At 35.8% G+C, this 15,233-nt stretch overlaps 2 protein-coding genes across 2 annotated transcripts in view; one reads left to right on the forward strand and one right to left on the reverse strand.

Annotated features, from left to right (window-relative positions):
* The window catches only part of tmem55a (transmembrane protein 55A), a 20,315-nt gene extending 13,210 nt beyond the window's left edge, over window positions 1-7,105 (forward strand). The window contains exons 6-7 of the mRNA XM_015386933.1: window positions 3,261-3,351; window positions 5,653-7,105. Of these exons, the coding sequence (XP_015242419.1) occupies window positions 3,261-3,351; window positions 5,653-5,796 (235 nt within the window). The 3' untranslated portion in view covers window positions 5,797-7,105. The remainder of the gene's footprint in view (window positions 1-3,260; window positions 3,352-5,652) is intronic.
* A 3,695-nt stretch (window positions 7,106-10,800) lies between these two features.
* Window positions 10,801-15,233, reverse strand: part of necab1 (N-terminal EF-hand calcium binding protein 1) — a 20,669-nt gene continuing 16,236 nt past the window's right edge. Inside the window, exons 7-9 of the mRNA XM_015386947.1 lie at window positions 13,328-13,405; window positions 11,587-11,678; window positions 10,801-11,398 (exon numbers count right to left, since the gene is read on the reverse strand). Coding sequence (XP_015242433.1) covers window positions 11,370-11,398; window positions 11,587-11,678; window positions 13,328-13,405 — 199 coding nt within the window. The 3' untranslated portion in view covers window positions 10,801-11,369. The remainder of the gene's footprint in view (window positions 11,399-11,586; window positions 11,679-13,327; window positions 13,406-15,233) is intronic.

A 15,233-nucleotide genomic window follows, 5' to 3' on the forward strand; every position in this document is an offset into this window, starting at 1 on the left:
AATGTGTTAAAGGTTAATAATGTATTTCCTTAGAAAATAAATGCCTTAAATTCCTTTCTGTTTTATCACTTGTTCCTGCCTCATCTGTATGGGAAAGGGGATCATTCGCCAATTCCGGGAGCGTACATTTTCGGCTTTCGATTTAAATATAAATCTAGTCTTTTTGAGTTTTATGTTGTCCTTTTGTGCTGACATTATGGTATATAGTGCTTAATCTACAAATAGTGACAACTAAAGTGCTGATGAACACGGTTTAATCATATTTTGCCGGACTACTCAGAGCATGTCCAATGATGCAGTTCAACAGAGAAAATGTAAAAAGCCTCAAAATTGTTTCAGAGAAGTCATAAAACATTTTTAAACATGTTTGTTAGCATTCTTTAGAGAGTTAAGGATAGAAATAATTAATTTTAGAACCATAATTACTTAAATTATGGAAACCCAGATGTATATCTGGTTGCACATGCGCAAATGAGCTGATGGTATGGATCGTGCTTCCTGAACAGATCGGGTAGTGACAATTATGACTGTGGCCACCTTTTATATTTGAGGCAGCTTTGCTGGATTTTGAGTTGTTTCTTGAGGAAACGGTTAATCAGATGTTTTTAAGCAGTTTCTAAATCATTAAAACCCATGAATATATTTACTATTTTGCCCACAGATCTTGAAAAATAATGATAAAATATTTAAAGCATCATCAGACAAACAGAATACAACCATCTGACACTGTAGAAAATAATCTCTCTCGATTAATTGACCTTAAACTTGAGTTGTAGATGTAAAGAAAAACACATATATTGCCATTAGCCCCTTATTAAAAGAAAACTATTTACGTACGCTACTACTTCACTACTTCAGAGGTAAATCTAAGCTGGACGTTGCTTTGGTGATGTAATAAAACCTTATATAAAGATTTAAACCTGCTGCATTGAATGCTTTAGAGATCTGGATTTACATTGTGCAGAGGAAGGGAAGTTAATCTAGACATGTGACAAGAAGTATAAAGGGCTTTGTAACATGATTGTAAGGTTGTCTGGTCACGGGATAAAGAAGTGGTTTTTTTTTTTTTTAACAGTCAGAGTTGTTTGAGGATGGGAGATGCATTGGTGTCAGTGGACATTCTTCATCCTCGGCTGCATCTGTCTACATTTATTTTCATCCTTCTGTCAATATCTGTGGGTCTTTCCAACAACTCTGTGGTATTCTGGGTATCTCATTGGGAGTCGTCTTCCACAAAGACTCAACAAATATTTTACAAACAATGTGAGACTTTTATTTTTCTTTTGGAAAATCCCACAATCATTATTATCTAAGAAAGTTATCATACCAGAAAAACTGAAATTTGTAAAGACTATTTAGTTAAGACAGTTAATAATCAACTCAATATGTGGAAAATGCTAAATTGAAGTATTGCTTATATTTCAATTTATTTTTGACTGGTTAGAAATCAAGAAAATTCTGGCAAATGTAACTAGATAATTACATTTTTATTTGGCACTACTTTTAATATGAGGTGTGCTTAAGAAAAGGAGCTGTATGGTACTGTATGTATACTGGAAAAAGAAAATCACTTGATATCATCAGAGACAGAGTTAAAGGTGCAGCAAGGTTGTAATTTCCCAACAAAACCAGTATGCACAACACCATTGTTAGAAGGCACATTGTCAATCAAATGTTAGGAGGGAAGATCAGAAATGGAATTTCATTTGTGTGTCTAAAAATTATGAAAACAACAATCAAGCCTGTACATTTTGAAAGGCCTGGGGATTCTGTATTTTTTCTGTAATGTGAGGTACCAGGTTAGATATTTATATAAAAAAACAAAACAAAAGACTAGTATTTCTAGGGACCTGGATTTTAACTGATATTTCATCATTCAATAAGACTTTTTTTTATTATATTTTAGAAATGTAAAGACAATCACTACGGAAGATTGCTTGCTTGCCTCAAATCCACAAAAGGTTATTGCTAAATAGCTGAATTGTTTGAGAAACTGAACTGAAAAAAAAAAAACTGATTAAACAGATCAATCTGCTAAATCTATATACTTAATTATATTTAATTTTTATTAAGTCACTAAAATGTGCTTTTCAAAGTTTCTCATCTGCTGAATGCATGTGGCATCTAAGGCATCTTCAACGAGTTGTAATTATACCAAGGCTGCTGATATTTGATGTCTAAATGAATGAGAAGATCTGATAAAGCAAATACAAATAAAACAAAAAAGGAACCAGCAGGTTTTTAGAGGCAGAGATGAGAAAGCAGATCACTTTCATTTCTGCAGGAGTTGGCCTCTATGTCATTAAAGAAGAAGTGAGCCAGCGGAGACAAAAACGAGTCACAGGTCAGACTTTACCGAAACACAATGTTGGTTTCGTAGTCTTAAAGTCCCGGTGGGGGGATTTTTCCTTTTTTATAATAGAAAAAACATCTTAAAATAACGGAATTGATTTTGAAACATTTTAAGAATCTGGGCGACAATCTGACTTTTTCTGTCTTCTAAATCATAGAAACCTGCCATTGTCCATTTTTATTTGAATTAAAGAATCTTAAAACTTTTTTCAGCTCTTCCCCAAATGCTCTTGTCATTGTCTTCAAGTTGCAGCATCATTTGAAAGGGAAAGTTTCCCTGTTGCTCAGACATGCAGTCATTTGTACATTCCCATTTTTCTCTAAGATTGTTTTGGTGCACATTATGGCAGACTTTTCTCCCTTTTGTATTAAGGGTCTCTAGAAAAAAGGCAGAATCCTGATGATGAAGAGGGAACAGAGAAGGAGATTAAATGTTAGGGGGTTCAAAAACAGGATAGAAGTCTAATTATCAGATGACTAGTCCTCCGACCCCCCACCCCCCCTCAGTGATCTGAAGTTTAGCAATCGCTCAAGAATGCTCAAGCCCAGTCACATGAGGGGCATGTGAGTGCAGGGAAGGGAGGAATGAAGTCAGAATGATGCAGGGGAGAATGGGATGCCAGCTCTGATGGTTAATGGGGCCACTGACAAATATTTGTGTTTGAATGATATATCCTCAGCTGGAGCTGCACATGCGATTGTCCTTATGTGAAATGGGTGTTGATGTGCATTAGAATCACATAATCTTTCAAATTTATTGATGGTTTTTTTTAGAAAATCCTTCATTCCTTCTAAATAGTTTCCTCTTGCAAGGTCCTCTTGGGCATATTAACTACATATAGTAAAGATCTTTATTTTTTATCAGTCTTTTCTCAAGTGAAACATTTTCTTCTTACTCTTTCATGCAGATCATCTGTTGGCAGTGCTCTGCCCAGGAGGCGCTGTTGTGCTTACATAACTATAGGAATGATCTGCATTTTCATTGGAGTTGGTTTAACAGTAAGTATGGCCTGTTCTTTTTGTTTTATTTTGTTTTTCTTTTAAAATGTATTGTTTTGTCACACTTTTCATATCTAAATCAACAGTATTTACATGCTTATTCATTATAAGCGTGGTGAAGAGAGACTGTTTACCTGTGCCAGCTCAATACAGTATTGAAATATAAATAAATATATATATATATATATATATATATATATTTCAATCAAATTTTATCTTTTTATCTGTGTAAATATCAGTCATCCCTAATCTGTTTAGTCTTCTGTTCTTCAGTTTGTCTCTCCCTCTGTCCACCCATTGCTCCATCTGTCCATCTATTGCCTCCATTCATCTCTGTCCAACTGTTCAGTTTTCCAACTGCTTATATTTCCGTTTCTATTCTAGTTTAAGAAAAAACAACATACCTTTTGAAAAATAAAGTTTTCTGTGCATTACTGTTTAGCCCCATTTACTCCTGTTCCCCTTAAATGAAATCAGCATAATTCCAGCTCCTCTCTCTTGCCTCTGCGCTTTGTTAGCAAACATTACTCAGTAAAGACATAAAGTATAAGGAAAACAGCATAGTTAAGCTGTAAAGCAGCAAAGCATAAGCTTTGAATGCTTCAAATAATCAACCAACAGCAAATTAAAACAGAAGATCTCTTCTGCAAACCTACCTAGATCTGGCCGTCCATCTTGACTAACAGACTCAATAAGGAAACCTTGTTTAGAGAAGTAGGTGAGAGGACTACTGTTTGCGACTATTTCACAAATCTGGTCTAAATGAGACAGAGGTTGGTGCAAAGGTTTATCATCCAACCTAAATGTTTGGAAAAACAGCCCAGTTCAAGACTAAAGGCTGATTTATACTTAGAAACTAGGTTGTCTGCGTAGGTGTCGCAGTAAACAGAATCCGTCCCCGCCCCCTCCGCTGACACTCCGCTGCACCTCTCCCAAATTGTAACTGACCCTCCGTTGTCAGACTAAACTCGCCCCCACTTCCTCATCGCCTCGGCCGTATCTAGACCCACAGCGTGTATAGCACAGACCACACTTCGGTATTGTGGAAAAATCAAAAATGTCTCCATCAAGCTCACTGCAACACACTGCTGCAGGAGGATAACCAGCCCTTTAGAAACATTGAGAATGTTCAATGATTCAGACTGACTGAAGTTGCAATGAAGTTTGGCTTCTGTAAATTATGCATTGTTCAATCAATCAGTCAGCTTTATTTCCATAGCATATTTAAAAACCACAGGCGTAACCAAAGTACTTTACATAAAAACAGGTTAAGAATAAATAAAAAAGATTACAATAGACATAATAACCAGGTTCACAGCAAGAGTAGTGCCGTATAAAACTAGATCAGTGTCAAAAGCCAAGGTATAAAAATGTGTTTCCAAAGAGATTTAAAAACAGCAGAAGAGGAGGCCTGTTGGACACAATGTAGGAGCTGCTACAGCAAATGTTCTGTCCCAGATGAGCTTCAGCCTAGTTTTAGTGACAGTCAGAAGCAGCTGATCCACAGACCTAAGTGATCAAAGAGGGCAGTGAAGCTGAAGCAACTCAGACAGATATGGTGGAGCGAGGTTTGTTCAGACATTTAAAAACAAACAGCAGCTTAAAATGAATTCTATAATAAACAGGAATCCAGTGAAGAGATGCCAGGGTGGGTGAAATATGCTCACACCTGCAGGTGTGTGTAATGAAGCGAGCAGCACAGTTCTGCTCAAGCTGCAGACGGGCAAGAGATACCTTGCTGCAGTGCATTACTTTAGTTTAGTCGAACTGCGATAAAGGTGTGGAGAAATTTCTCCAGGTCAGGTGTCACCAAGAATGGCTTCTCTTTGGCAAAGTTGAAAACTTTTCTGAACAACACTCCTGAACTGTTTCTCAAATTTATTATTGGATTCAAACTTTACCCTCAGATTTCTGACACAGTCCCTGATTAGAGACAGATCCCAAAGGACGTTCAGCTAACTGTAAGAAAAATTAAAGGTATAGTGGAGGATTTTTGCAAATTTGTTGAAAAGTCCCTACCCCTCAACTTAAAAAAAAAAAAAAAGCACATGCACAACCCTTTACCTGCTGCCAAGAGGGAATGCCTATTAAATGCATGCAAGAGCACAGCCTTATGTCAACATATCCCCAGAATGATTGACAATTAGGAGAAACACTTATTTTGATGATCCACTTGGAAAAAGAACATCCTCCAGAATACCTTTAAGGTTAATAATGTGAAAAAAATTAAAGGGTACAAGCATCTTTGCAAGGAGCTGTATGCCATGTATTTAATTTTTTCCCCTCCCTTTGATCGGACAGGTTGGGACGCGGGACTTTGCCAGACGTTACAACGCCACCTACGTGTCCTGGGCCTTTGCCTACCTGCTGGGTCTCATCTGCCTGATACGGGCCTGCTACTGGGGGGCTATCAAAGTCAGCTACCCAGAAAACAGCTTTGCATAGAGTGAGAATAACCCCACGAAGCTGAGGGTGGCCCCAAGTGCAAAGTCCTGTTTTGTTGTTATGCTCCCCGCACATCTTAAAATTTTAAAGCAGTCAGGTTGAGTTTAGAAGCATAGAGTGTGAGGAGAAGTGTTTGCTTGGAGAAACAAAGTGGGGGATTTGTATTGTGATTTACGCTTGGAAGGTTTTTAACCCTGCCGTCTGTCTAAATCCGGTAAATGTTTAAATCCTGACAATGTCCTACAAAGAACCAAGAATCAGAAACTTGTAAAGATTGAATTATTTCCTTCAGATGATTGGATAGATGTTTGGTGCAAACCCTCTTTTTCCAAGTTATTTGACAACTCTATTGGAATTTAGAAACTTTAGATCATTCTCTTTTTCAGCACTACAGTAGCTGGCACTAATTTCAGTTTGATGATCAGATTCAAATGAGACAACCTCCCTCCCATTTGCACTGATATTTTATGCAAATAAAATAGTTTTGCTGCTAGTTAAAATCCAGCTACTGAGAGTTGCACACTCATACTCTATTACAACCACTCTGACATAGTATTCTATTATTTTAATGCAGATTTTTTTTAGATGATTGTCATTATATACCCATGCGTGCCAACTTTGCTGCACAGTAATAGTCTTGAAGATAAATACATTTTTATTAACACATTTTTTCTGTTCTGTGCCTGCAGCTTTTAAAAGAGCAATACCCCTTTCTGGTTGTTTTCATAACAATCTGGTTATCTGCTTTATGATTCTTAAAGTGATCCCATAAAACATGGTGTGGCTCAATTGTGCATGTTGCCTATATCTTGTTGCTGAAGTGGTGTCCTGCTCCATTTCAGATGGGATCATGGCTGTGATTCCTGTTTTTTCTGCGTGTGTTAGAATGTAAACCCTCCTTCATCTGCTTAGATCGCTGCTCTCTGACCTCCATTGAACTTTGTGCTATATCCCGTCTCTTTATCTCCAGCAGCGGGCAAAGTTTGAACCTTGTTTTGAATGTGATACTGATGATGAAGTAGGTAAAAAAAACAAAAAACAGAAAATACTTTGTACATAGCCTGATTTCAGTAAGAGTGAGTAAAGTTGGGTGGAAGGAAAAGATGGTTCATGAGTCTTTTTAAAAACAAATAATTTATCAATAAAATGTGAAAACTATCTACTTCATTGTGTATTTTTTTTTGACTAGGATTAGGATTTCAGTCTAAAATGTGTGTTTATTTTTTGTTGAATTATATAGATGAGGTGCACAGCAGTGTAATCCTTGATTTTTGTATCTGCTGCAGTGAAAGCACAAAGCCAAAAAGAAAAAGAATTATAAAACGGGTTGAAATCACAGCAGAATTTTTTATTGTTTATTAAAAACAAACCTAAACCCCAAAGAATATCCTCTCAGATTGGGGGAAAAAAAAGATGGAACGGCTGTAATTTTAGTGCCAAGGATTCCTAGATTTTTACATTTTTTTTTACATTTTTTGTGTTGGTGTTTCTCAATATCATTTCACTTCTAATTTAAAGTAGGTTTTTATCCTGCAGTAGGTGAACCTGAAGTCTTTTCCAGCCCTTCATAGGTTTCTCCTCCACAGATTTCTCAATCAAGCCTTACATTAACTCTGACCGGCTTCCCAGTCTCTGCTTAAAAAAAGTATGACCATGTCAACGCTGGGTTTACTTTATAAATTTAATCACCTTTACAGTTTTTTTTCTCAATTTTTCTTTTGTTTCATTAATAAACTTAAAAAAACTTTAGACTTACTCTTCTTTCTTCTTTTGCTAATTTCATACACTGTCCACTACTCAATTTCACCAGCAGAGGGCTCACTTACCGACTAATTGCTCTCATTTAGCTACCATCTTCATGGGACCACATATTCATGCAGTAAACACAAGATAACCCTGACAACTGATTCTGTAATTAACTCATAAACAACAACATATTTAACTAAAATATTTAAATATGTTGTTTAATTAAAAGTGAAATATTTTACAGTAAATACAGTAAATTAGCTGTAAGGAACAGCAGAAATGAAAAACCAATATTGTAATGATTATAATATAGGGTTACACTAAAGAGCAGGACTTTTGAGATGGAGATAAAAAAGGAACACTTTAAATAAGGATGAAACATTAACTTTCACATTGACTGTATAAAAATAACCTGCCGTTTCCCTACATTAAATCCCAATGGTACTGTCATAACTAGATTTTCTTACTACTAGACTGATCTTGTATAAGACATGGCCTGTGGCAGGTAGAAGATCCTTTAAATCTTTAAATCTACTTTTTATTTTGGCAACTTAGATAAAAGTTTAACTAGTGTGAAGGGAAACATCTGTGAGAAGTGGCCTCATTATGTCAATAAAATGCAGCCCCCCTTCAAAAATTGCAGTACTGCTGAATTTCCAAACAGTGGAGCTGTTTTCTAATATTACTGACATAAATCTTCAGAAAAATTACTACAATGCCTTAACCCTGATCAACTATGATTGGATTTCAAAATCCTGCCAACTGTCTGCTGAGACTATAGTTATCCTAAGTAAAATCATTTGCAACAAATATCCTTCAGAATTAAACAATTTAGTTAAAACAGTACTAAGGAAAATCCAGACAAGACAGGGATGAAGTTAAAGTATCTTTTCGACTGTTGAGTTGACTTTCTGAATGGCAGTATGGCACAACTTAAGACTTACCAAAACCAAAAAGAACTGAAAGGAGTGGCAAAGAGAGTGTTATTGAAAGATTGATGTTAGAGGTTTATAAAGATAAACAGGTCAGGTGAGAGGATCTGTGGTTGGGATAACTATTAGTCTTGTACTAGAGAAACCAGTTTCCTTGAAGGTGATCCAAATATAGAAATCCCATTTGAAATTTGCTAAAAGCCAGTTAAGGAAAATATAGCATATAGATTGAGGTCCTTTGTTTAGATCATACAAAAAAATGCAACTTTTTGCTCTTCAAAAACCCCTCAAGCCTCTAAAATGAAGATTAAAACAAAGATAATTGCATCACACAGCAATAAAAATTTAAATAACAGAGAATGGACAGTCTTGAAGACTGTAAAGTGTTTTTTTAATCTGGATTTAAACAGTTAAAGAGTGTCAATATTAATGTTTGACGGGAGAGAGTTCCAGAGTCTGGAAGAACAGTGAGAGTAAACTACTCCCAGAGGTAAAGAGGCAAAAACAAAAGTGAACAGAGAGATCGATTGAAGAAGATTGGAGAGAGCATTAGGAGGAGGTGACATGAAGGAAATCAGATGAGTAAGGGGAGAGTGAGGTTGATGACCTTGAGTATGAACAAAACAATTTTGAATTGAAATCTGAATTTGAGTGGGAGCCAGCGACGTTCTCTAAAACAATGAATGAAGATGTTCCCATAACAATTCAAGCAGCTGAGTTGTGGACCAGCTGAAGATTGATATTGTTTGTGGGAGGCCAAAGAAAAGGGAGCTGCAATAGTTAGTACAGGAAGTTACAAGACTGGGGGCAAATATGGAGGCAGAGTGAGGGGAAAGAGAAGGATGGAGGAGTTTGATGTATTTTACAGACCGGATATTTGCAGACTTTCATTGTCATTTTGTATACAAAGAGTGTATACCAAACAAAATTACTGATGTAAGAAATTAAAGCTGTAGAGCTATCAAGGATGCCCCGCAGACCACCACATGGTGGTGGCTGCATTATGCTGTGGGGATGCTTCTTGTCAGCAGGAACAGGTTAATCAATCAGAGTAAATAGGAAGACAGAGAGGGTAAAACCTGAGTAGATGTGAGAGATAAGACTTCAGACTGACCAAAGTTTACCTTCTGTGTTATGTTTGTTTGGATCAGAGAACATTCATGAGGTACTGTCCTAATCAAAGTGCACATCATTACAAATTGATGACAAGACCTGAAAATAGACATTCACAAAGATTCTCTATCTTATTCAAATTAGTTTAAGTTATTTGCAGTGGTAGGACCAAGTTAGCCTCATGGTTTATTCTCAAATCTCATCAAAGTCAATCAAGGCAAAAACAAGTCTTAAGTCAAATCCCAAGGCTCAAACTTTAAACTTTCAAGTCATTTCAGGAGTTGTTTTTTTAAACTAAGTTCAATTATATGTTAAATATAATCCATATTTATCTTAATGTGTTGAAAGTAAAACAACTGAACTTTTGCTAATGGGAAGAAATTTGCTACAATCAGCAATCTGATCATCACAAAACAAAAGTACCACCCACCCTTAATGATGCAACTTCAGCTGTTTCGGTCTCTGCCTGTCATTTTCTTCTTGCATGTGTTGCATATCGCATCTCATTTTTTGTTGAGTGCTTTAAAGATTATTTACCCCAAAACAGTTACACTTGGAAGCATACTTATATCTTTTTTTTTTAATCTAGTTAATTTGAGTGGTTGTGCTGCAACTTATACGCACATATGTCCACATGTTGAAAGATACTGATTAATAACGCACCCTTCTTATACAAACAAGTGTTTTAAACTTTAGATTTTGGCCAAATATCTGGATAATAGGTTTGGGTCTAATTCAAGTCAAACATATTTGAGTTTTTTTTTTTAAATCAAGTCGAAAGTAACAAAATTAATGACTTGTGTTTAACTCAAATCCCACTCATATGACTCAACTCCCCACCTCTGTTTATTTAGCACAGAGGAATTAGCCAATAGGCTGGAAAAGATATACCCTGAACCTGATGAAAGTTCAGTGAAAGGCTGAATACAAATTCATGCCTCTTTCTACGATTGGAAAAAAAATTCAGGTGTATGCAGTACACTGAGTAAAGTAGTAGTAATATTGACTCGATCAACGTGGTTTAAGGAAATCAAGACTGTTTGTTACAATTGTAAAGCATACATCATATAAGATCCTGAAAAGATAAACAAATGAAATATTATTTAAAAGCAATTAAACTTTAAATGTGAGAAAAAAAACCTTGTGTTGTAGGTGCAGCATAAAACAAAACCCCAAAGAATGTAAACAGCATACACAACAATATCATCTTTATTTTAGTCCTTGTCTCAGTTCAACACACTAAAGATAGAAACTACAGAAATATGGTTTAATGAGCTTCCTGGAGCTGCTACAATTGACACAATGTCTTTCTAAGTGCTTCATGTAATTTCTCTTTCACATTCATTCAAGGTTTGATTTTAATCAGGGCAATCATATAATGAAAACAACAATGTTAATCAGAACAACTCAAAGTCTTATTCAAGCTAAACCTAATTATAAAATATTATCCTACAACCAGAAATAACTGGTCCAATGTCCTCAAAAAGACATCTAAGAAACAAACACAATACGATCCAGGTGACAATTCAGACCCCAGATTGGTTACTGATGGGCTCATAGCCTTTGGGGTTAAGGAACTTTTTATACACACAAACGTGAGCTACTGGAGCTACCACTGAACTCTGTAGGAACATGGAAAGTCATATATAGAAATCACCATGGGTCACAAGTACTGCTGCTTTAAGGAGCGTGAGGTGTTTCTGTGGGATGGCGATGTGATGACAGGTGTCTGTTTGTGCCTCACACCCATCAGTGATGATGTTGCTTGGTGCTGTGAAGCTTTCAGTTATTGTTGAGGACCCACCAAGAAGCTGCAGGTAAGACACAAATGATAAACCTCTTAGAAAATGTAGATTTCTCACACAGTCATATGTTATTGTCCAGTAAATCCTGAGCAAAGCATGCTGCACCAAATAACAGGAGCATTTTGGAAACTGTTATTACAGCTTAGTGCTTTTAGAAAGTTCTGCAGGCATGAGGGATGTGTGTGTTGACTTACCAGGAACAAGCATGGTGGTGGTGGACTCGGGAGTTTCCAGGAAGTCTACGTTTGCCCTCTGAAAGGTTTTACTGTAGTTAGTCTGTAGGTGGCTATAAAACAGAGAATAGATTGTAGGGTATAAACAGATGACTGCTGTGTGTGTATAATGAGTCATTCGTTTGTCAAAGCTTCTCTGTTTCCTCATATAACACGCTTTATTATAAGCATTTTTCAGCAGTATAAATCTTCCTGGTTTAACAATTAAACCTTGATTAGGAGGTTTTAGTTTTATTGGACAGGAGGATGAACCGATCAAAGACAGAAATCAGCAGGGTTTAAATGAAAGACAGTGGCTATAATGAGCCTGTTAAATTCTGTTTCATTCAGTTTATTTACATAGCACCAATTCATCACACGTCATCTCAAGGCAATCTACAGAGACAGTTCAACCACATCATACAATCAGAATGGTTATGAGATTTCTATTTAAGGAAAACCAGCTGATTGCATCAAATCATTGCCTCTTCAGCAATCCCTCACACCAAGCATGCATGTGGCGACAGTGGAGAGGAAAAACTCCCCTTTAACAGGAAGAAACCTCCATCTAATTCAAGCTCAGGTTGGGCCACCATATGCTGAGGCTGACCAGGGATCAAGGAGATGTAATTAAAAGGAGTCTATTTAATTTATTTCTATGCATTAACTTCATTTGAATAAGATTATTTTAATAACTGAATAATAAAACATATTAAGTTGTCGGTTTAAACAAAATAAATTAGGTTTTTATTCACAGGGTTGAAAAGTTCAGTTTGCAACTGGACATGAAGTTTTCTACAAGACATTTCCTCTCTCATCCAAGAGGCTTCTTCAGTTCTAACTAGTGGTGGGGTGCAATGAGATTAATATGCTGTATGTGTCACAAAATAAAGAAATAATATTTTTCCCCTAGTTCCTTTGTTACACCATAAAATGAAAACATTTTAAAATAAGACATTCAATAAAAACAATGCTTTGGACAGGGTCAAAAACAGATGCCAAGGGCTTTGGGAACATTGTCACCCATATCAACATCAATGGGTTTGAAGACTATCATGTTCGCAAGAATTGTAAAGTTCTTTATATTTATGTATAAAGTGCAGCACAATGTCACACACATGTTAAATAGTTTTCTTAATATTCCATAGCTGGCTTATTTGCGTGTCATTGTTATAAGAATATAAATAAAAAATATAATATAAACCAAATTTTAAGAGTGAAATTGTGCTCATGGACTAAAAGGTGAAATTAGTGTAAGGCTTTTTGAACATCTTCACCATCATTGCTGATATTAAGTTACATTGAATTTTTTATTTTACCATCTTTAATAAATGTACTCCACAAATATAGCATTGTTTTAAAATGTACAGGGAATATTTTAACTGAAACTAAATATGAGTGAAAATTTATAAAAAAAAATACATTGTTAATCATATTTATACAGTAAATGTGGAGGGCACTGTTAAAAAAGACCCCAAGGTAGAACAATAAAAAGATAGGGAAGAGAAGTATTTCACTTTTAATTCCTCGGGTGCATGTTTCCACTCTCTGAGTTTCTTTCACCATCAGGTTCATTAAAGTTCAAGCATTAACCAAACCCTCATAATGGGAACTTGATAATGGGTCCACACAGAATGAAAGAGATAATGAAGAGTTAATATGAAATGATCCTGAGTGTGTTAACTCGGACACACATGGTCCATGCACACATTAAGATACTCACTTCTTCCACACGTTGTTGTGCTCCCAGAATTCATAGAGAATGAAGCGTGATTCATTTGCCAGCCGCTGAACTGCGATGCTGTCGAGTACAAAACAAAAGAGAAGGCACAAGTCATGCAGTCGCTAATTAGTGTACTACATCATGTTCCCCAACAGAGCCTCTGTGTCTAAACTGTTCTCTTTACAATCTGTCTGTGCAAGCAGTGATGCTATGTTCATAAATGCATTAGAATCAGACATTTGTGCTCCTCAGCAACTGAGTTTGCATTTTAACAAAGAAATATGTTGAAAAACATACTATTTAGACAACAAAACATCACAAATCATTTAAAATCCCCAACTCTGCTGATTTGATTGAAAAATTGAGGATACAAGTTATCCTAAGAGGGAGTGAGGTTTAAAAAAATGCAACAAAGATAAACATTTAAGGTCTTAAGGCAGAAGAAGAGGAGATTAAACATCATGTTTTGGCTAAACACATCTTAAGCACAAGAACAAAACTTGACAGGCGAGACAAATATTCCAACGCTGCAGCACATTTTCTCTTCGTTATGTGTTTCGATGTTGCTATTATCTCATGCAATATTCTCAGCGGGATGTGAAACTATTTAGTAATCCTGAAATTCTGTCAAGAATGATACCTTTTCAAACTGCTAAACCAGTGGAAAAGATCTTTAGTAAATGTGTTATTTTACTGCTAACATTTGGTGACTAGTTTGGAGCTTGATTGCAACTCCTATAATGACTACATGTAAAACATTTTCCCAGGCCCATATGGTATTGTATAAGGAGGCCTCTTTTTTTGGCTAGAGTCTGCTGCAACTTGGAAAATAATAGTGAGTTTTAAAAACGCTCACTTAAACTCCTTAAATCAGAGTATTTTGAGTTTTCTTAATTAAGCTGTGCAGATCTATGATGAAGACGGTAGCTGTGTTTGCATGGATACAAATAATTGGATTGAAGGCCTGATCAAATCAGAAATGTTTCACGAACGCGTGAACATTAAGATTAAAGATACTGACCTGATTTGATCCCATAGGAGATAACCTTCATTACGCAAAATAGAGGTGATTTTTGCTGAACACCATTCCTACTGGCGTCCATTTACACCCCCATTCTGATCTTTGGAGTAAAAGTAATCCTCACTGCGCAAAAGCAATGCCAGCATGATATTTTCTCATAAATTAAACAGTTCCGCGCACACTTAAATGATCCAACCAGATGAAACACTTGGTACATGTCATGATCAAATCATTGCATTTAGTTTCCATGTAAACAGAGATTTTGAATTTCTGATTAACCAAGGTTTAGATCGGATAGGGGAATTTCTGGATAATAGGGGAATGTAGCTAATATTATGTATCACAAGAAAATCATCAATGTAATCTAAATCTTTCACCAGTGCAATCCTGAATATCAGACTTGGATGTGCAGAGTGAACCACCAAGCATCAGCTGCTTAAAAATTACAGTTAAGTAAATTTGATGATTTATTTTTTACTCTTTGTTCTACAAACTGAATTATGCAAACAGGTTATTTCACATGGTAGCTGAGGCAGCAGTAAAATGGTAAAATGCTGACATGAGAAACATTAAAATTTCATTAATTCAAGGTTTCTACAGCAGCAGGTTCTATGTTTGATGAGAATAGAATTAAGCTCATAATTTGAATGCTGCTTCCATATACCTGTCATATGTTTGATATAATTATATTCCTGAGTTTGCTGTTTAAAATCAAATAAACAATGTTTTCATAATATATTTTACCATATGTATAGTTTTTTTTTCTCCTGAAGATAGAAAATAATCAAAGGGCATTCTGCTTTATCCATGTTTAGTGGACTAAGGATTGTTTATATTAGGCAAACACAAAGTAACATGTATCTGTAAAGTACACTTTACAACTCT

Source organism: Cyprinodon variegatus, unplaced genomic scaffold, assembly GCF_000732505.1.
Source record: "Cyprinodon variegatus isolate N-32 unplaced genomic scaffold, C_variegatus-1.0 Scaffold382, whole genome shotgun sequence".
Classification (NCBI taxonomy): Eukaryota; Metazoa; Chordata; class Actinopteri; order Cyprinodontiformes; family Cyprinodontidae; genus Cyprinodon; species Cyprinodon variegatus.